Source organism: Nannospalax galili, unplaced genomic scaffold (assembly GCF_000622305.1).
Source record: "Nannospalax galili isolate Female #2095 unplaced genomic scaffold, S.galili_v1.0 scaffold960, whole genome shotgun sequence".
NCBI classification, from domain to species: Eukaryota; Metazoa; Chordata; class Mammalia; order Rodentia; family Spalacidae; genus Nannospalax; species Nannospalax galili.
This window is the reverse complement of record NW_008348313.1, coordinates 412,978-435,333: the sequence shown is the minus strand read 5'-3', so window position 1 is coordinate 435,333 and position 22,356 is coordinate 412,978. Positions and strand designations below refer to the sequence as shown.

At 38.1% G+C, this 22,356-nt stretch overlaps 1 protein-coding gene and 1 long non-coding RNA gene across 3 annotated transcripts in view; one reads left to right on the top strand and one right to left on the bottom strand.

Annotated features, from left to right (window-relative positions):
* Positions 1-19,115: 19,115 nt before the first annotated feature.
* Positions 19,116-21,904, bottom strand: Tram1l1 (translocation associated membrane protein 1 like 1). The gene has a single exon (XM_008844965.3). The coding sequence runs from the start codon at positions 21,868-21,870 to the stop codon at positions 20,776-20,778; it is 1,095 nt and encodes a 364-aa protein (XP_008843187.1). The 5' UTR covers positions 21,871-21,904; the 3' UTR covers positions 19,116-20,775.
* Positions 21,905-22,012: 108 nt separating this feature from the next.
* The window catches only part of LOC103743604, a 4,660-nt gene continuing 4,316 nt past the window's right edge, over positions 22,013-22,356 (top strand). The window contains exon 1 of one of the 2 annotated variants that reach the window (XR_607673.3): positions 22,013-22,325. This is a non-coding gene — a long non-coding RNA (uncharacterized LOC103743604). Of the gene's footprint in view, positions 22,330-22,356 lie in introns of both variants that reach the window. The other variant, XR_003851423.1, reaches the window with a different exon arrangement.

Sequence of the window (22,356 nt, the reverse complement as noted above, 5' to 3'; positions counted from 1 at the left end):
ACCCGTGTTTCCCACCTTACTTGAAACTGAACTATTATTTTGATTTTAATCATATGGAAAAAAAGATATTCACATGTAAAGTGCTATGCTACATATACTCTGTGATAAAGAACTCATAGAATTTATGCTGATAGAAAAGGGTTGATCTTATCATTCAAAGATGTTCATCTTAGTGGAATACAGATATTTACTTGAGCAAAGGACACATCTTTTTAAAAATTTTATTTTTCCAAAAGAAAAACTAACATTACACTTAAGAAATTAAAATTTTAAATGTTGTCTCAGGGCTGGAGAGATGTTTTAGTGATTAAGAGGACTTACTGCTCTTCCAAAGGACCCAGGTTCATTTCCCAGCACCAGAAGTTAAAAACAGTCCTTAACTCCAGTTCTAGGGAATGCAAAGCCATCTTCTGACCTATGTGGGCATTGCATGCATGTGATGCACTACAGACACGCAGGCAAAATGTTCATACACATAAAATCCTAAAAATAAATGTTTTCTGGACCAAAAGATGAAAATTTATCTCTGTTTGGACAGATGAGCAGAAGTTAGATGTAAGCATAAAAAAATTCAGTAAAGTACATTAAAATGGATGTACTTTAGTAGAAAATGACTTCAGTAGAAAATACAGCTGTGGATTTGATATTCACAATGGTATGATTGCTGCCAATCAGAATATTACCACTTCACGCACTCTCCTGAAAGGTAAAACAGCAAAAGTCTACTAAGGAATAAATATATTCATTTAGGTCATTAAGTAAAACACTTTACATTTTGGTGGCCTCTGTGGTCTCCCCCTCCTCCTCCTCCTCCTCCTCCTCCTCCTCCTCTTTCTCCTCCCTCTCTATCTTCTCTTCCCATCCACCTCCTCATCATTGAAATTAGAGCCTCAGACAGATGATCTACAACCAAGATCTATAGCAAGCCCTTTTAAAATTGGGACAGGATCTTACTAAATTGCTCAGCTTGGCCTTGCATTTGCTCTTTAGCCAAGGTTTCAGTCTTGAGAGTATCTTGCCTCAAATTCCTGCATAGATGGGATTATAGGTTTGTATCACTAGGTCCAACTGGCAGTAGCTTTTTAATCATATTGATGGTTCTTACTCAGATAATGAGTCTTCCTGCATTGAGTTTTCCACAAACTTTAAAAGCACTTAGAAGCTGCATAGCTACTTTATCCCTGTAATAGAGATTTTCAATACTGGCCATTAAGGTCTAAGCATTACATCTGTCATCCTGTGGAATATCACAAACTGAGCTGCACTGAACATTATGAAGCAGAAGAATTTATTTAGGAAGCTGGGGCTTATACAGACATGTAGAGAACAGGGTTTATGGAGAGCATGATGATTGTCACTTAAGGCTCAGAATGCCATCACAAAAGATATCTGCCAGGACAAAATTTAAAGGTTTTGAAAAACATGATTGGGAAAATGGTCTGGGATCTCACACTGCACACTGTCTGAAAGTGCAACAGGAAAATGGGAATTTGCAGAGACCCTGAGCAGCATTCATGTCTCATCACAATTTCACACGTATATAACTAGTTCTTACTTCTGCCAGTCATATCCAATGGAGGACCACTCATTTACATTTTGGAATCTAGACATTAAAGGACCAGAATTCTAAAAAATGAGAAAAGGTGGTATCTAACATGATATAAATACAAAACTTGCTTACAATCTATCACAATAAGAGTTATTTGTTATTTACTATCTTGGGACATTATTATACAATGTTCTTCTATGCTAATAAATAATCTAATCATATGATGGACTTATTATAGTTTCTTATAAACTAACATGGAATTTAAAAATCAATGATAGCATGTTTATTTCATTTCCTAAGACAACTTACTACATTGTATTGTGTATCTCACAAGTTATTTATCAGTTTGTTACATGTGAGTAATATCAAAACATTATGTTGATATTATAGTGGAAATATATTGATTCTATCACTAAACTAAAAAGATAGCATTTGTATTCTCAAACACTTATTATGATAAGAAAAAGCCCTTACTATTAAATAAAAGAAATATTCTACAGGAAACATAGTAACAATCCTTTTGAAGTCTACTTACTGTCTACGTAAATACCTGTTGTATACATATTACTTTACATTCACGCATACATATACATGTTGTTTTCTAACATCTTCCTCCAAATTAAAGCATTCTGTTTTGTTTTGAAAGGACTCTAGCTAAGACTGTGGAAACAGGTGAAATTCAGAAGAGTCAAGAAGTAAACAGCTCACCAGTATCAGAAGTTCCTAAAGCTTGAAAGATTGGAAGCTGGAGAGATGACTCAGCAGTTAAGGGCACTAGATGCTCTTGCAGAAAACCCTGTTTCGGTCCTCAGCACCCATATGATGACTAATAATTAATTATCTGTAACTATTGTTCAGGAGAATTCAATGCCCTTTTCTGACTTCTGTGGGCATTGCACGACATGGGTGCACTTACATACATGCAGGCAATACACTCACTCATACACATAAAATAAAAATAACGAATGAAATATTAAAAAAAGTTTAAAGGCTTACAACATTCACAAGGCCTCTTACCAAGGTTGTATTAGCAATAAGAGCTTATGGGGAGAGAAGACACCCTGACCTTCTGCTTTCATGGGTCATCATGCATGCTATGGTGGGTGCTTAATGAGTCAGCTGCCTGTTGCATCAAATTCCCTCCTGAGATACTTGCACTTGCTCTCAGGTCTCCTAGGGTCACTAGGTCCTAATGCAAATTGACAAAACTGACATTCTATTTGGGTTTTTGCATAGTTTATGACATCTGGGAAAGGGTGACTTACAAAAGCATGAACTCCCATGGTCCCATTTTATACACCTCAGCTAAGCTTTGAAATCCTGCCCTCAGTCCACCAATCATCTGCATGCTGTCTTGCCAAGATGGCAACCTTTCCCCCAGCTTCCCAGTATCCTCTGCACTCATCCTTAGACCCTCCTCCTCACGCAACTGAAGCTGATTGATTGGGTAGGAGGAGTGACAGTCTTGGAGGACATGCCTATCCAACACTCCACCCCTTCCTCCAGCTCTCAAAATCTTTTTGCCAATCTCCTGAGAGGATCTCTGAACCTTGGAGGGGGTGACAGATGCAGGACAATCTTTTTTTCTTTCATTGTTGTGAGATATTGGACTCCTGGGCCTCCCCATCATTCATTTTGAACATGTGGCTGTTGATCCATTTCAGTGGTGTCTCCACTACTATAGAGACAAATGGAAAGAAGCAGACATATCTAAACAAACATGGATGTAAATATAAATGCCCAGAAGATACTCCAGCAGATATACCATATTTATCAAACAGAATACTTGCAGCAGCTTTCCCACTGGGGCCTACAGCCTTCCCTGACACAGGAGGTTGGCCTAGTCTATGGGACCAGATGTGTGTTCCACACCTAGGAGCGGGCCTTATAGAATTAGAAATTTTATCGATTGTACATTTGTTAGTCGAGTCATTATTGCACCAGCAGGCATGTCAATAGTGTGCAGCATGTGGGGTCCGTCGTAGAGCAGAATCATAGGGGTGCTTTCTCCCCCAACCATCTGCATAGTGCCTTCTGGCGCTATGAAAGCAATCCATCCAGTGGCATGGAGTTTTCAGCTTAGTCTTGGCTTCATCTCTCTTCCTCCTGCACTCACATGCAGTGTCTTCAGCAACATGGCCTTACTGACCTACACTGATATTAGTAGCAATAATCTTAGTTAATTTGAGGACCTCTTGGATCTCTCTGGCCAACAGCTCATAGGGGACAACCCACCCCTGGTACTGTAATTTTTCCCTAACAGTTGTACAGTTTTGGGAGGTTTCATTTTTATTTTCATACATGATTAGGTGTTGTAGGCTTTTCCCTACCATCCTGGTGGGTATTACTTGTGTCTTACCCAACCATAAAGCTTCCAAGAATCTTACAGCTATAGCTGGCCTTTGTTTCTTCAGGTATACTTGATATCTCTAAATGGGTTTCATATCTGTAAAACAAATGTGGACAAGGTCCAACACAGTGTGGAAAGATTTTATCCATTTGTATTAATTGTTTTTTCAACAGCTCTCTATTGGTACCATAACATGGATAAGAGACATTAGCTTGGTTAGTTCTTTATTATCTTTAGTTATCCATTTGGACTCATTCCACATTCTGGGGATTTTACATGGAGCCTCTTTGTATTGTTATATCCTTGATACACTTATGGGTGCTGGCTCAAGTTGTCTGACCCTGCAGACTAGGCTAGGGAGGCAGACGGTCCCTCTTGTCCCTGCTGCACCTGTTGGTTCACTGAGTCAGGAAGGCCCTGGGTCTGCCTCCTGGCTTTATCCATATCCATTGTCTCTCCATTGACCATAATTGGCTTCTTGGGGGGAGACCCTGGTGGGAAAAACTGCCTTCACTCCTAGTATAGCTTTTCTTTAGATAGAAATGTACCTTGTTTAATCTTTTGGGATCCTTAACCACCCCTGGGGCAGTTTTTATCCTCTGTATGTCTTTTGTGAACTGTTCCTCAGGTTTTAAAGCCTTCCAGAAACTCCTTAGTACAGAATTTGGGTTTTTGTCAATTTTTTCTGTACAAACTTGGGCTCGATGTAAATTTTGCCATATTTGTTTTTAAATAACCCAAACAGACCTATTTTTCTGCCTTGTATTTTTATATCTCTTGTGGATGGTTCTATTATTTAAAGACACGTTTTACTTGCTGGTTTGAGTCACTTAGATGTGCCAAAACCTCCTTTGCTTTACAAAGATCCTGTCCCATTAAGGGACTTAGCAAAACCATTGAAGTTCCATACCATTCTCAAAGTCCTTGTTCATTAAGCTTGCCTTTATATCACTTTTGAACACAGCCCTATCTGGCTTAGAGAACTGGGTGTCAGATGTTGCTTTCCTTATACCTAGTTCACTCAGTAACATCTGACCATCTTCTATAGTGTGGAACCCTCCTCCTTGGCCCCCTCCCCCAGACGCCCGAGACCCCTGCCCCTATTTAGGATTAACTGCTCTTTTCACTTCTGTAAATTGCTTGGCTTGAGGGAACCAGAGGGACAAACTGCATCGTCTCCATTTTGACTGTTGATTCCTCTATTTTCGTGATGTCTCATGGTCATAGACTAGGCAAGCCCGGGCATGTCCAGGGTACCCGGGCAGGTTTGAGGCCTTATAAGGAATAAACAGGGTCCTCTAGCCCTGAAGATAACAGTCAGCACATTCCACAGCCCTGAGGGCAGCACCCACCAATGAGAGGCTTCCAAGACTGTAACCAATCAATTCGAAAGTATGTTGGCACAGGCTTTTTGGACCAATCGAAATATAACTCTGTTATTCCCCTCCTCCCTTTGTCTGAAACCTATGAAAAGCTCCCTCCCCCTGCAATGGGGGCTCTCAGACGAACCTACTATGTTAGTTTGGTCTAAGAATCCGAGCTTAAGCCTGAATAAAGACTCTTTGTTCTTGCATGCTCTCTGGACTCTGTGGTAATTCTTGGGGATCCATTCTCTGGGCACAACAATAGTCCTCCAGCCCCTGATAATCATGGAAGTCTCCATTGGTGATGACCATGTGTCTTTAATACCTTGCACAAGCCATTTCATTAAGGACTGCTCCCCCCTGTATTGGTCTAGGTTAATCAGGCTATGTCTCAAAGACAGATGGGTAGTTATATAACTCAGCTGCGATGGTTCTGAAGGACTTAAACTAATATCATTTGTTCCCACGTCCCATACCCTCACAAGTCACATGGTGAGGGGCTCTTTAATTGCTTGTTTGAAAGTCTTTCTTAATCCTAACAGCTCCAGTGTGGAATATTTTCTGCAAACTACAGTATTTTTAAGGCTTTTATCAGCACATTGAAACATGATTTTTTTTTTTCTCTTTTTGTATTAAAGGTTGAATCTGAGGGGCGTCTTTAGCTATTTTTATCTCTAGGTCATTTCTTTTTTCACTACTATCTGTCTTTTTCTCTGGGTCTTTTGACTTCTGGTCCTCTAACCTTAAGTAAGTTAAAAATTTCCCATTTTCTTTCTCTCTCCTGTGGTTTATTTGCAAGTTCTAAGGCTAAAAGGGAATTTGCCAGTAACTCCTATGGCTTGTCAGCCTCCCCTGAGGCTACTGCCTCAGACAAGTCTTTTATTATGCATAGAAGCAGCCAAGCCACCTCTCTGGGTTCCCTTTTTGCTTCCAAGTTTTGTAAAATTTTGACTACACTTTCCACAATCCTTAAAGAATTTTCATACATATGTGGCTATGACCCTTATTTCTCAAGCAACTGAGCTATTTTACACCATTTACAGGATGGTGGCCTCCCAAGGATTTCCCTCTTTGAGTCCATCTGTGTCTGCTTGGCCAGCCTCATTTTAGTTACATATTTTACTATCTATCCTATAACCCATGTAATGCCCCATTAAGCATTTGGGGATTGCCCACACTCTTTCTTGGGTTCCCGCCAGCTTCTTCAGGATCAGTCATGTTACTGAACTGAATGCCTTTGGGATTTGGGACTCTGAACCCAACTCCCTTTTGATCGGCTCACCAAGCACCATTGAAACTGGAACATTTTCCAAAGCCCACTTCCCCATTGTTTTTCCTGAACTCCTGCAGTTTATCAAGTATACAGCCATACTACACGGAATTTGTTGCACCAAACTTCCCCCTCAGAGATCCGCGGTGCTCTCTGGGATCCCAGGGTCATGGGGTCCTAACTCAGAGTGACAAAAACTGACACAATACATTCTATTTGAGTTTTTGTATAGTTTATGATGTCCAGGAAAGGGTGACTTATAAAAGCATGAACTCCCATGAGGTCCATTTTCTAGACCTTGGCTAAGATTTGAGATCCTTGCTGCCAGCACCTTGCACTGGTGCCCCGCCCACAGTCTGTCTGTTTTCTAGCTGTTGTCTCATCAAGATGGAGACCCTTTCCCCACTTCCCAGCGTCCTCTGTATCCATCCTTAGACCCCCACCCCCCATGCAACTAAAGCTGACTGAGTGGGTGAAGAGCGACTGTCTCAGAGGACATGCCTACCCAATACTGTCTCCGAGTCTTCTGTGTATCTATAAGTATCTGCTTCCTCACCTATACATCTGTAAGTAGCCCCAATAGACTCAGAAGTTCACTATTAGACTTGAGTGAATCATTTCGTTGTTCTGTTGTCAGTGCCATATCCAGAACGCAATCATATTTATTCATGTTTCCCTATGAAAAGTCATACAACACAGGAGCATACACAATGTTTATATGTTAATTCAAGTTGGTAATTAATCATATCTTACAAATTCCATGTTCACAGCAATTGAATTTTCTTCTTAATTATGATTTTTTTCTCTTTTAGAGGCAAGGACAATATCTTGAAGTAATGAAATCACTTTAATTTTAGCATTGTCCATCGTTTTATTTTATTTTATTTTTTATGTGTATGAGTGTTATGACTTCATATATGTAAGTGCACCATGTCTTACAGTGCCTGTGGAGGTCAGAAGTGGGAGTCAGATCCCCTGAAACTGGAGTTATTAGCTATTATTAGCAGTTGTTAGCTGCTGGGATTTAACCCTGGGTCTTCTGCGAAAGCAGCCAGTGCTCTTAAACACTGAGACATCCCTCCAGTACCATCCATATTCTTAAAGATAGCACAGTGATTTTGAAGAGAATAAGTCCCCTTTTGGACAAAAGAAAATTTTTTGGATTTAATATCATGAAATCAGTCTTGTAGATGGGACCTGCTTCATTGTGTATATAGTTGTGTTAAGATACTTTTAAAATCTGGTGGACATCAGGAGCAGAGTAATGTATTTCATGACAGATTGTCATCTTGTCTTGCCCTGTGGATTGCCATGAGCCTCCTCATGCCTAGAAATGGCTAATGCGTTATTGGTAGGCAGATCACCAGTCACAAAGTTTTAATACCCATTTCATGGGTGAGGGAGAGAGTTGGATGGAACCGAGAGAAGCTTCTTGTTATCGGAAAGCTGAATTTCACAATCTTAATTCTTCAGGTTCTTTTAGGAACTTTTCTTGTAAATGAATTAATAATTCAAATATTCCATTCAGAGTTCAGTATGGGAAGACAAGTTAAACTACTTCTAAGTAATTATTTCCAGAAAAAATGAGTTTGAACTTTACACTATTGCTTTAAGAAGTTTATTCTACTCTTTGGTAGGACAATTTGTATTGCAATCATTCCTTGACTAAATATATATTTTGTTCACTAGACACAAAGATAATTGTGTATGTGTGTCCAGAAAACACACATAAATTGGTAGTTAAGAATTTTACCTATTACTTGAAAGACGAAAAAAATGCATTATAAATTCACTTGTGTAGTGATGTATTTTTTGAGAACTAACACACTTGGTGAGAGAGAAACTTAAGCAAAGAGTGCATGTGTTTGCATAGATCTCTCTGAAAGTTGGGTACAAAAATTCTCTTATCCTGAATCTCAGACACTGAAAAAACAGCACAGGAATTAATATGTACAATTGACTCAGCAAAGCCCTTGAATAGGAACTGTCAAGGCCACTGAAGGCCAAAGCTCTGTGAGTGCCCTGCAGAGCCAGCTGTGTCCACTGTGCATTACAATTCAATACAATTCGACTGCCATTTGCAATATGTTCTTAGTGTCATGTCTTAAAGTCTTAATCTCTGTGTGTTCCATAATTGTCTGAGGTTCTTAGCAACACGTGAACTAATCAATGTATTGTCTATGAAAATTTTCTTTTCTTCTAAATTCATTAGAAATTCTGTGCTTAGAGAACTTGGGGCAAAAGCTAAAATTTAAAGCTAGATTCACATAATAGGTTAAAATGGTTATATCTTCCTGATTGCTGTTTAGTCTGCATATAAATTGCCACTAAAACCTGTTTTCCTTAATGTCTTTTTCATCTATTAATACAGCCACAGTCTATATAATTTGCAATGTATAAATTACACTGTATAAATTTACACTATAGAAATTACACTATATAAATTACAATTAGTTTCAACATTTTGATTCTTTATATTATACATATGCTTGTGAAAAACAGTGTAAACTATTGTATATCTTTTCAAACTAACTCAATAATTTTTATCTTTTGATAGAGACTTTAGATCATGAAGCTTTAAGTGGATACTGGTTAATGTGAATTTTTATTACAAGTTCTATTTGATGCTTTGTATTATTCTTTTTTTTTACTCTTCTACTCTCTATGCTCTTGAATCTTTGATAATTTTTCGCTGTTGTGTGACACTATTCCTGAAGAAGCCTGTTACCAGCCCATTTTGTCTTCCATATTCTTAGACAATACATTACAGGAGAAATAAAGTTTAATAATTTCAAGTAATTAAAACTCACAATGTACTACAATCATCAAAAGGTGAACTATTCTACACCCTAGGAATGATTCTGTAAAGTAAAATATGCATTTTGTAATAACAATGTAAATGCAGAGTAAGATTTCTTTCTTATGTATTTTCTAATTTGATGAGTATCTTTCTTCCCAAAGATGCAAAAAGGAATTACAAAGAAAAGCTCTTGCTCCCCCATTATCCTGAATAAAATCATTTCAAGGTCAAATTTGACTTTTTGAATGGAAAACATTTTAGTCTGTTTCAACCATATCTTTTATTTAATCATTTAGCAAACTGTTTTATTAGGCAATACTTGTCAATGAGGGGAGGGAGGGAGAGGCAAGAGCGGGAGCATTCTTCAAGCCTTCTTGCAGGCAATGAGAAATCATGTTTTTTCCACTTAACAACCTTGAAAAGAATGTGACTAAATGGCATTTCCTCAGAAAGGAAAATCAGTCATAGTTGACACTGTAATGTGACTGGCCAGCAGCATTGTGAATTTAAAATGCTCCTGGAAGGGGAGCAGGTCATTCTGTCAGCCTGACCCAGTGGAGAGCAAGGTGGGACTTTCCTGTAGATGTCCTGGGAGAACCTTTCTCTAGTCTGACATCTTTTGGAAGAAGTATTTTTCCCCTATGCTCTAAAACTAGATCAAATATATTCTTTTAATAATGTCAAGTTGGTGCCAGCTGTTCTTTGCACTGTCTCTTTCTCTGCCATGGGCTGTCATGTCCTGAGTGAGAGCTGTGCCATTTTCACCAGCAACCTTTACTGACCGTTTGAAGGCACATTAATGCTTCCTTTTTGAATGACGCGTACATGTCTATGTGTCTGCACACTAGGCTGTGTGTACTTGCTTCATCCTACTACTGGGCTCCTCCAACAGGGCATGTGCAAGGCCACTGGGACACTTACAGCTGCCGATTTGCAAACTCTCGCCACTGTGTGGACTGTTATTACTGGAACTCCACCATATACTACCAAGTTTGAAACATACTAAACATTCAAGAAGTATTTTAAGAATTAAGCTGAGTTTATTTTGGCTGCTGAGACTCATTTATCATTTTTTATGTATTTATGATTTATTTTGACATATACTTTTCACAGTTGCAGATAAAATTAATAGATGTTTACTTTTTTTGCTTTGAAGAATTATTTTTTTTAATTTTTTAAAATTCAATAACCGCATGATTAGAAGGAGCATTGGATTACAGCTTTAACACACTCCAGAGCAAGGATACATCTCTTTCAAAAGTGGCTGTAAATTTTTAGTTTCACAGTTGAATTAATACAGTTATACAATATCGAACTCAGTATAAACCCTGTAAGAGATAATGTTTTTACCCTTTAAAGGAGATCTCCATTTCATTTTAAAATATGCTGTTTCCTACATTTTTTAAATATGATTATTTATTTTTTTAGAAGAAGCATATCATTACAGCTTTAATATGCTCAAAAACAGTTTTCAGAGCAAAGATACAGCTCTTTCAAAAAGTGGCTATAAAATTTTTAGGTATGGCCTTAAACACCCAAAAGGAAAGTATAACCAAAGACTAAAGGGGCCAATATAATTTTTAAGAGTCCATATATATAGCTAAAGGCTACATAACAAGCAACAATGCCAGATAGGAGATACCTTCTTTTGAGTTGTTGGCCAGGGTGGCCCAAAGGACTCCCAGATAGTAACCCAGCATAGAACTGGGAAAATGAACAGCAGACCCCAGTCTTATCTAGGGGATTATTGACAACTGATTGCTGCTAGATGAGGAACTGATGACCTTCCTAAAACAAAGATTTCTAGATAGGCTGATTAGAGTCACCAGATGGACAAGTAGTGGGGAATGGCTGGGGGTGCCACCACACAGCGGACAGTAGCAGGGATAACAGAGAGTATAAGGGCTCTAGTGGAGGGGAGGGAGGCTATGGGAGGGTGCCATCTGGGAAGTGGGTGTATAGTTGAATAAGATGGTTTGGGATGTTCTGTGTGATATACACACACAAAAAAAATCAACAAATTTTTTAAACTGTATTATATTTGAGGAGGAAACATAAAAATTTACATCATGTTAATTAGTAGAGATGATAAATATTACCATTGAAAATCTACCCGATGACTTTATAGACATACACAGGTGCCAAGGATCCGAGTGCAACTGATTATGGCTAGTAATAATCAGATCATATATCATTTTTATTTTGAAAAAACAATGACATCAGAATTTGAATGGATTCAGCAACAAAAATCATAGCATATTAGTTTGATCTCCTGTAAGTTTCATTGTCACCAAAGTTAGATTAGATTCAAGTAAAAGCCACTTTGACTCCCTGTGGAATCCCATGCGTTATGACCAGTTACTTCTTAAGTCTTCTCAAAGGTGCACTAGAACTATCCCTTACCATGTTTTTTTGTCCATGTTCATGCACTTTTCTCTTTCATTCACTTGACTAACATGACTTTTTCAGACATTTGAAACTGAATTATTCATGAATTGTGTATTTCAGTTGAATATTCTATAATGCTATGATCATGATATAATTTTTAATATATTGCCAAATGGGAAAATTATATTCAGTGTATTTTATTTTTTAAATATTTTATTTATTATTTTTATTTTATGTGTATGCTTGTATTGCCTGCATGTAGGTAAGTGCACCTGTGTTGTGCAATGCTCATGGAGAAGAGAAGAAATCGTTGGATCCCATGGAACTGGAGTTGTGGACAGTTGTTAGCTGCCATGTGGGTGCTGGGATTCGAACCCAGGTCTTCTGCAAGAACAACCAGTGTTTTTAACCTCTGAGCCGTCTCTCCACCCCTGTATTCACGGTATTTTAAGTTTGCTAATATACTCACGATGAAGTCAATGTTCCAGCATGGAAGTGGACAGACACCCCAGTCCCACCTCTAGCTGAGGAACTATTGCCAGTTGATGGCTGCAGAGTCAGTTTTCTTTAGGGATATGTTCTCTAGTATGCCTACAATGCCCCAGTGGATGGCCCATAACCATAAGTATGTGGGCAGCACAAATTGGACTCAGTGGGGTATGAAAAAAAAAGACATGACTATGGGAGGAGGAGTATGTGCAAAGGGGAGGGAGGGAGGGAGGAACAGGAAGTGGAATGATTAAAGCATATTGTATGTGTGTATGAAATTGTCAAATAATGAATTAATATATATATATATATTTCTTTTTTTTGGTCTTTTTGAGACAGGGTCTCCCTGTAGCCTCAGCTGGCCTGGAACTCACTCTGTAGACCAGGATGGCCTCAAACTCACAGAGCGCTGCCTGCCTCTGCCTCCTGAGTGCTGGGATTAAAGGCATGCACTACCATACCCAGCAACTTCCTGGAAGTTTTAAGGTTGATACTTTTAAATACTGTTGACATGGATACTTACATTGCATAAAAAGTTCAACAAGATTTTTATTTTTCCTTTTTATTGATAACAGTTCTGTTATTTCTCATAGTAATGAGACTTGGAGCAGAAAGGAGAAATTTTGATTAAAAACAAGCAAAGGCTTAGGGGCTAAGGAGATTGGCTCAGCTGTTAAAGTACTTTCCTAGGAAGCAAGAGTACCAAATTCTGGATCCCTGGAACACATATAAATGCAGGATGGGTGAATATAGTGACATGATGGTTACTCAAGCTTTGGAAGGCAGAGACAGGGGATTAGGTTTCAGTGAGCTCTGTTTTGATTCAGAGGCATTCCTCAGTCAATAACCTGGAAGAGCAAAGGAGGAAGATTCCTGATGAGCAATCCTTTGCCTCAATTGTGCCCCATGTGCAATCACGTACACACACAGACACACACACACAGACACACACACACACAGACACAGTCATATAAAAAAAGAGAAATAAAGGTTCAGAGTGGCTGTTTTATCAAAATCTAATTAAAAACTGCTATCTTTAAAGTCATTATGAAAATTTTCTTTTTAAATAGGGATGAAAGAAAATTAGAAACATAAGACTAAATAACAAAACATACTTATGCATTACAACTAGAGGTATATTACCTTTGAAACTGAACTTTTTATTATTTATGTGTGTGTATGTATGTATCTGCACATGCTTACTATGTGGTGTGCAGAGATCAGAGGAAGAATATGGGGGGGGGTTGGTTCTCTCCTTCCATCTTTACTTGGGTTCTGGGAATCAAACTCAGATCATCAGGATTCCAAGGCAAATGCTTTTACCTACTGGGCCGTCTCACCAGTCATACAGTATACTACTTTTTAATATGATTTCAAGCATCTAATGGCTACCTATTGGCATGTATCATTTGCTGGATTTCAAGTTGATAACATCTTTGTGGGTATATTTGTACCTTCCCTGCCCCAGTAGTGACAGACTTAGCAACAGGTTACACATATTGCTTCAGAATTTATTATAGGTATTTTAAAGATATCAGAAACTAAACAAAATAATTTGTCTTATAGACTTGTAGATTTCTACTGGAAAATTGAAGACAGTAGGTTTACTCAGTTTCACTGTGTGTTTCATAGAGTATACTCAATCCCAATTTCATCGTGGTAACAAAATTCAAAATTCTATTTTGTGATTAAAATTTTTGTATGGGTTCTGAGGTTATAATTGCTTGGTTGAACTAGTTTCCACTAACATCTACACGTATTAAGTGGGTGGTTGAATTTGGCTGAATAAGTGGCCCGCTGCACAGACAAAAAAATGAGCTGAACTTACATAATACTAGAATTATTTCTTAATTAAGACATTAAAATCTTAAAATGTGAAATAAGTTTACTGTTGAACAAAGTGAACACAATCCACATTTTGTGAATGTAAGAGGACTTCAAACAACTATAAATTTTGCCCTAGGGTTTACAAATAGTGGGAGAAGAGCTTGGTTTTAATTAATTGAGTAAATTGTATTCTCAAATGTTTGTGAAACCTTTTGAATGGTGACTTTTTTTTGGAATAATTACCTTGTGCTGGCAGAGACACATTGTTTAATTAACTCACAGACATCCTCCCTACCCTGTATTGAGGTGTGATTTTCAATAAGTTAACCAGATAGTAACCAATTGCAAACCCTAGTCAAACATGCTCCTTGTTTTACTTTTCTGAAATATAAAACAATGGGTAAAAGGGGGCAAGTCTAAACTAATAATTCTGCTTGGTTTTAAACAATAAAATAAACTATATAAAAATATAAAGCAAAACAAAACAAAGATCTATGCATATACATATTTCAGAAATATGTTTTGTATAGACATTCTGAAAGATTTGGGACAATGTCCAAACTTGACATTTATTTAAAATAATTAAAAAATGTCCTTTTGGGGGCTAGAAAGTTGGTTACACCAGTAATGTGCTTCTTGCACAAACATGAGAATACCTGAGCTTAGAGCTCCAGCATCATAAAAACCCAATTGTGTTGGGCCACACCTATAATCCTAGAGCTGAGGAAGCAGAGGCAGGAGGACCACTGGGCCTATGGGACAGTTCATCTTGCCCAATCAGTGAACTCCAGGTTCAATGAGAGACCCTGTCTCAAAAAATAAAGTGGAGAGCAGTAGAGGAAGACACCCAATATCAACCTCAGGCTTGTACATGCATGTGCACACATATGCACACATACAAACATGTATACTTCTCTCTCTCTCTCACACACACACTCACACACACACACACACACTCTCACACACACACACTCACACACACACACACACACTTTTTCAAACCAACAATTCATGTCACCTATGCATTTCTTCCTGGACTCATGCAGTGTGGCTGCCACCCTGCAGCCTTTCCCTCATCTCATCTCTTTTCAGTATGCAACCCTTAAACCTCATCTCTCCTACCCTAAAAAACCAACAAAGAAACAGTTCTGACTATACATTCTTGTTACCATATTCCATAGGGAAAAGGACATACATAGTTTCTTCAACCACACTGCTGCTCCACTTCACAGGAATGTTAGTTGAGAACATACTTGTAACAGCATATGGCAAATCCTAACCTCCTAATCTCTTCTCTGGCTATGGCAACTGTCCTGGGATTCCCCATCACGCATCTGAGACTGACCTCATGTTATGGCAGTGACATCCATGAATATGTCTGAAGTTCTTAAGGCACTCTCATTATTTTTTTTTTAACAGAATCTGTATCTTCATGCTCTTAATACTGTTGCTTTGGTCTCTGAGACACTGTGCAGTGTTTCCCTTTGTTTTGAGCCAACCTTCCCTGACATCACTAAGGTGTAATTTTGGTGCTTTTTGCTGTGTCTTCCTCTTTCCATATCATTCATTAGTGAGTTTCCCTTGTCCTTTATTTAACTCTGCTTTTTTTTTTTTCTATCTGGAAGGAGGCTCCACAGCTAAGAGATAATTTTCTTTTCCTCCCTGAATACCTGTTCCTTAGATGACTTGTTCAATGCATGACTTAAACACTGCATTTACATTGATGATTATATTTTCTGTAAACCATATATAAAATACAGCTCATGTTTAGGATGTGGTTACTCAAAAAATTTCTACACATTTAATAGTAATGACATATGTATCTGTAATGTAGATTATTTATTCCACAAAAATTCACATATTTGAGAACTAGTTCACTATATTGAATTTTAATTGGCTTTCACCTGGAAGGGAGGTAAAAATAAATACATTTTATAATGCTTAAAAAATTACAGGATGGGGGGGAATTGATTGTAAGAAATTTAAAGCATAAAAGTGTATTAACACTATAATAGCAGATTATTTTTACAATTTGTCAAATTCATAGACTATACAAAGCTTTAGGTGAACCAGAATATAAACTTGACTTTTGGTGATGATGGGTCAATATAATTTTATTGAATTTTTTAAAAGGTACTTTAATGGTGCCAACTATTGATAACTGAGGAAGTTGTGTGTATCAGACAGGGAAATACGACAATACCTTTACTATAATTTCAGTTTTAGTATGAACATAAAACTACCTTAAAATAGAGCCTATTAAAGTGAATAAATCAGAAATACACAAAATTATTTAAGTGTATTTAAATATGTGCAATACTCATATATGTAAATGTAACCAGAGGCTCAAATGTAGAGCATATTTTAAGTGGTGGTGTACATATACACAGAACAAATATCTGAATATATGAAAAATTTATGTACAGAAATGTACAAGGAAGCTATGACATTGTGTATACATGATTAATCTTCATGGCAGCATTTTAGAATGATAAATATTGTCACTTTAGTGACTTGTGATCCACTACTTAGAACCTTGAAGTCGTTTTCATAATTCACCCAGCTAAGAAGTTACAGGAGGGGATTAACCTTGACTTCATTTTTTGCCATTATTTATAAAGATATAAGTAACTTCAGGGTCCGAAAATATATATCAGTGTAGTTCAAAGTTCGTAAGCTACATTTCAGTATTTGTGTTAACTTTGGCAACTTGAAGTTTTATGGTTTTGTTCATTTTAAGGATGAAATAAAAGGAAACTGCTTTTTGTAGTTAATTAAGCAATAAGGATTGCAAGCACACAATAGTTTAGAAGAAATTTGAACTAGTCACTACTGAATTATTTTGTTTTCTGTTTCCTGATTCTGTTCACTGATATGATCTGCCAGTGGCGAAATTTAGGTTTTTAATTTGTCCTTAGCTTAAAGTTGATAATATGCCTGAATTATGAAGTAGCCATCGGTGACATACACCTTTCTTATACTGGCAAAAACATATACACATCAAAGATGTGAAGTCATTTGTCTAATTTTTAGTTAGAGTAAACATTTAACCAGATGCTGCATTCCATTGAAATATCTTCAGCTATATAAATATCCCTGAAATCTTCCACAGGTTACACATCAAGGTATTTTTGAGATTTGAAAATGAAAAAAAACAAAACTAACTTACATAATGTTGTAGGACAAAAACACAAGATGACTCCTGACAGCACACAGAAAAACACAGGTGACCAACTTCAGATTCTTTTAATCCTTGATGCATTCCACACTAACAAAATGTGACCTCCTTAGAGTAATTTAAAAAGCAAAATCTAGACTGTCAGTTGTCTGAATGACCATAAGGATACTACAATCTAGTGTTTTAGAAATGTCTGAATTTGGATGAAGGATTCAGGAAAATCTTTCTATATAATTAAGGGTAATTGGCAGGCACTGCTCTGTTCTACTGTGGAGGTAGGGCCTTACAGAAGGTAAATTTGATTGAAAGTCTGAAATGAAAAGATGATTCCTAAGTCCAGAGAAATTCAGGAGGTCAGAGGATGAAATCCCTGGTCATACACTCTGATGTCACCAAAACCAGCCACCTCCATTTACTCTCCCAAACAGCCTCTTCTCTCCAATTGTGCAAGTCACCTTTCTCTATGTGCCTGAGTTCTGGTCACCCAACTGGAAGGCAATCTGTGCCATAAAGCAAGCACACAAGTTCAAACATACTCCACATGACACATCCTCAGGAATACTTTCCCTTTAAGAATTTCCTCTAAAGTTGTGCCAAGGACTGTAGAGATGGCTCAGTGGGTAAAGCACTTGCAGCACAAGTGAGAGAACTTAAGTTTGAACACCCAGGACCCAAGTAAAGCCAGCTGCAATAATACTAATGCTGTAATCCAGTGATCCTATGGCAAAATGAGAGGCAGAATCAGGAGACAGCTCAAAAGCTGAAAGAGACACATCAGCAAATAACATAGAGACCCTGGCTCAAATAAGCTGGAAGTTGAGGACCTAGGGTGTCCTTTGACTTCCATGTTCACATTGGCACATACAGGCCTATATTTACTATGTATTTACACATAGAGCACACACATATAATACACACACACACGCATACACACATCATACACACACAAAAGAGACATGCGATATGTTAAAAAGTCTTTTTTTTTACTTCATATAAAAGATTCTCAGTCCTATTGAATGAGAATTGAAAACTCTAATCCAGTTCTCTAAATTAAAAGCCTATCAGAATTGCTTTTTCAAGAACGTGTTAAATTATCACATTGATAACTGCAATCTTCTTGAATGCATTACAAGGAGAAACTACAGTGGCTTTGCATTGTTCTCATATAGATAAACATGCAGAGGGAAGGTGATGAGTGATGTTTTCTAACTCTTTTCTTACTGAATGGAGATGGAGACTTATACTGACAACTGGAGAATAGTAACACCTAAAACTTATTTTCTCCATAAGACAGTGACATATCTATATTATGTGTTAAGAAAAATGGGATAAACGTTTAGTTAAATTCTAGCAGAACCATATTTTGTCTTGAATTTATTCTAGGAAACCTATATCTCAGTTTTATTTAAGCATTAAATTTAAAACATCTAAATCAATACATCAGAACAGAATGTTTTAATTCAATTATCAAAATATCTTAAGGCTTCTGTAGCCTTTCATGCTAAGTCAGCTATTTGAGCTTTCATGACATTAGCTAATGCTAATGTTGGCCTTCATATTATCTTCATCAAATGTGTCTAATAAACCACAGTGTTCTTTGAATTTCAGGTTTTCTCTCTTTCTTCCTATCACACCACTAAAGAAATCAAACCTAGACTAGGATAATCAGGGGCTGCCATAGGGAAAGTTAACTTGAGGGGGAGAAAGCTAAGAAAATCTTAGCAAAATTATTTAATGCTGTAATCACATTTGTGGTGTGTGTATGTGTGTGTCTGTGTGTGTGTATGTGTGTGTGTGTGTGTGTTTTGGCAGTAGTAGTTAAGTGAAACAAAAAATTGCCCGTAAACCCATTCCAGTTTGAATCATATTAGCATTTAATTGTTTGAAAATTAAGTGCCTAATTACATAAGAAATCTGTTACAAAGAGTGGGGTTACAAGTAACAGGCTAGATGCTTTAAAGATGAGGAATATAAGTTCTGAGTCATGTAAAAAGTTGAAAATTTGTTTTATAGTTGTACAACAGCTGATTAAAATGTGAGTTACTTTGCAACTCAGAGCATATGTTATCAACACCTCAAGGTAAGAAGAAAAGGGGATAAAAATAATCAGTTCTATATCCATAAAGAAAGAAATCTTACTTTGTTGCTTATCTTTTAAGGCAGGAAGAGGAGAAAAGAAAGTTTTCCAATAAGTGTTGGTTCTATCTGTAGTCTGAGATGTTATACCAGTTCAAATTTTTAAGAAACTCGTTTTTGAAAAACTGAATCTTTAACACACCTAAAAGGTTATCAAAAGCAGAGAGACATGAGGAGAAACCATAGAAGAGCAGGAAATGTGCAGCCTCAGCCCAGCATGGTACTATGGCCTTCATCCTGAGTCCTTCCAGGACTACACCCTTGTAGTAACCTCCCAGTTACTACACCCTTGAAAACCTAAGAACCTCATAGCATGGAAATCAACATGGGGGATTGAGGGAAGACATGCAATTATTTACTTTCTACAGCTCATTATTCCTATTGGCCCCTGGTAAAGATACAAATTATACACATACATGCATATATATAACCAAAAAGTTTGTTCTGTATAGATGTTTCCCAATTAAAGATCAAAATAAAGCTATAATAACATCATTTAAAATTTTCATGAATCTATTGGTTCACTTCATTCAAATGAAGTTTAATACACAAATATTTTCCCAATTAATTGTATTAATTAGCAGACATTCTCTTTATATAGACAAATAAAGCACTATTTTTCAAAACAGATTATAGATCAAATATTTTTCTGATATGCTGCTGTTACCAAATTTATGAATCTACAGTGAGAATAAGAGTAAATCTGTTTTCTTTTATCAGAAATATTTAATTTTGTGAGATTTCATTTACAAGTGTTTAAAATGGACAGGAATGATCTTACATCTTCAGTAATATGGTCATATTTATTAAAGACACTTCAGTTCAATAACTGTCAATAAATCTTCATACATGATATCTAGTCATATTTTGATTCTTTAATTGAGATGTAGCACTAACAATTACTACCTTTAAAATAACAAACATGATTATTTTGGTGGTTTTACAAATATTTTCTCAGCTGTAAATTCAAAAGGTAATAATCTTAACAATTAGGTAATACTGATTTGGCTTCCACCTTTATCAGATTTTCCACTCTATCCTGCAAGAGAATATTAAGAAAACAACTTCGCTATCACGATCTTGTCAACTCAGTAAGGATCAGCAGGGTGTGAAATTGTTTTACTTATATGCACAATTCTGTAGTCATCATCAAAAAATCATTTGGAAAATATTTGCAGTAAAAATCTAAACAAAATATGGTGTTGATCCCTAACTATTTTGACAGTACTTTGAGGGTAAGTACTTTATTCATATTTTTTCTTCCACTCCTAATGCTCCAAAGCCTTAAGAATACATTAAACAACACAGTAGCAATATTCACGGAGCAAACAATATTCGAAAGACAAAAACATCGCCAGCACAGAAAAAGCACATAGTAAAGAGTCGATTCCTCTGGAGAAGAGACTCAATTAGCTAGCCACTCATTATGAAGATTTCTCTTTCCGCTTTGGGGGATAATCTACTCTGTTAGGATTCTCCACTCCATTTTCTGTTCCTTTTCTAGATCTGAATCGTTTCTTCTTCCTCACGGGGTGAATGTTAGTATCTTCTATCCGTCTCTGAAGCCAGACGGTAGTTAATGTCCATGTTATGTACACCTGGATACTGCAACTGGAGGACAGAACAGCGATCTTAGCCGCCAACACATTAACGTTTCCAGAAAGGGCATCGATATTCTGAGTTTGAGGTCCAGCCAGGTGAAGGCCAACTGTGACCACTGAGACAATCAGTGTCAAAAGTCTTCCTGAAATAAATACAACGGCCCACAGAGACAGACCTTTCTGGTAGCGCTCATCATTGAAGTAAACCAGACCACACATGTGGGAAAGGAACTCAACAGAATAGTGGAGCATGAGCAGCAGCAACCCCAGGTGGTTCAAGTACAGCAGGTACGCTCCCCCAATGTGAAAGAGGTGGAGACCAATGTAGATGAGTTGACCTGGGATGTCTTGCTTTCTGATTTTCTGGAAGTAGAGCTCTGGAAAACCATGGAACCAGTAAGCAAACTGTGAGATGTAGAAAAACTTCATCTGAAATGTCATCATGTTGTGGGAATGAGCCCTCCACAAGAGAGTGGGGTCTGAAGGGCAGTTCTCGGATGTCAAAATGATCATGCCCCAGATACCAGACACAGCATAGAACACACTCAGCTGCCCCGCCTCGTTTAATTTGTTTTGTTTCGCTTTGGTGAACTGCATCCTCCTGCTGATCTTATCCAGCACATACTCCTGAATGGTGGCATGGATGATGATGGCCACCAGCATGTAGAAGAATACGGTGGCCAGGTCCTTGACCCCGTAATAGTACAGGGTCTTGGACCCCGACAGCAGGTCCTCCGCAGGAACGACGACGCCGTGCTGCAGAGTGAGGAACACGATTGACATCTCGGCGGTACCCTCGAACATGAGCCCGAGCACGAAGAACATGGCCACGCAGGAGACCATGTCCGCGTGGTTCTGCACCATGAATTCGTGGCTCATCACCGGAGGGTTCCTGGCGCTCTTCTTGCGGAGCCCCATACCGCGGTACTCACCGGCCACCTCTCACCGCGCCACTCCCTGCGCTCCTGGCGCTAGGTGCCCCATAGTGGCCTGCAGCCGCTGAGGCCGAGCCAGCGCACCCGCAGGCCGAGCATGCGCACACGACCCGCGGAGGCAGGGAAGGAAATCGAGCGCCGCGCCCCTGCCCCGCAGGCGGGTGTGCGAGCGCGGATGCGAGGTACCGGTCGCCACAGCTGACCCGCCGGGATCCGCCTGCACTGCCTTCCAGGGACCTGGTTCTGACCACAAGAGGAAACGGGAGGTCACGGATTGTTCTCCATGGGGCCGTGAATTAAAACCACAGCACGGATCATCACCACCAGCATCATCCTCACAGCACACCAGCAAGTTGCTGCTGCTCACTGACACAGGATTTCCACCTTCCATTAAACCAGTATCTGGACACTGTTGGAATCAAAACCTCTTCAGTCTCAGTCAGTCAGTCGGTTCTCTCTCTCTCTCTCT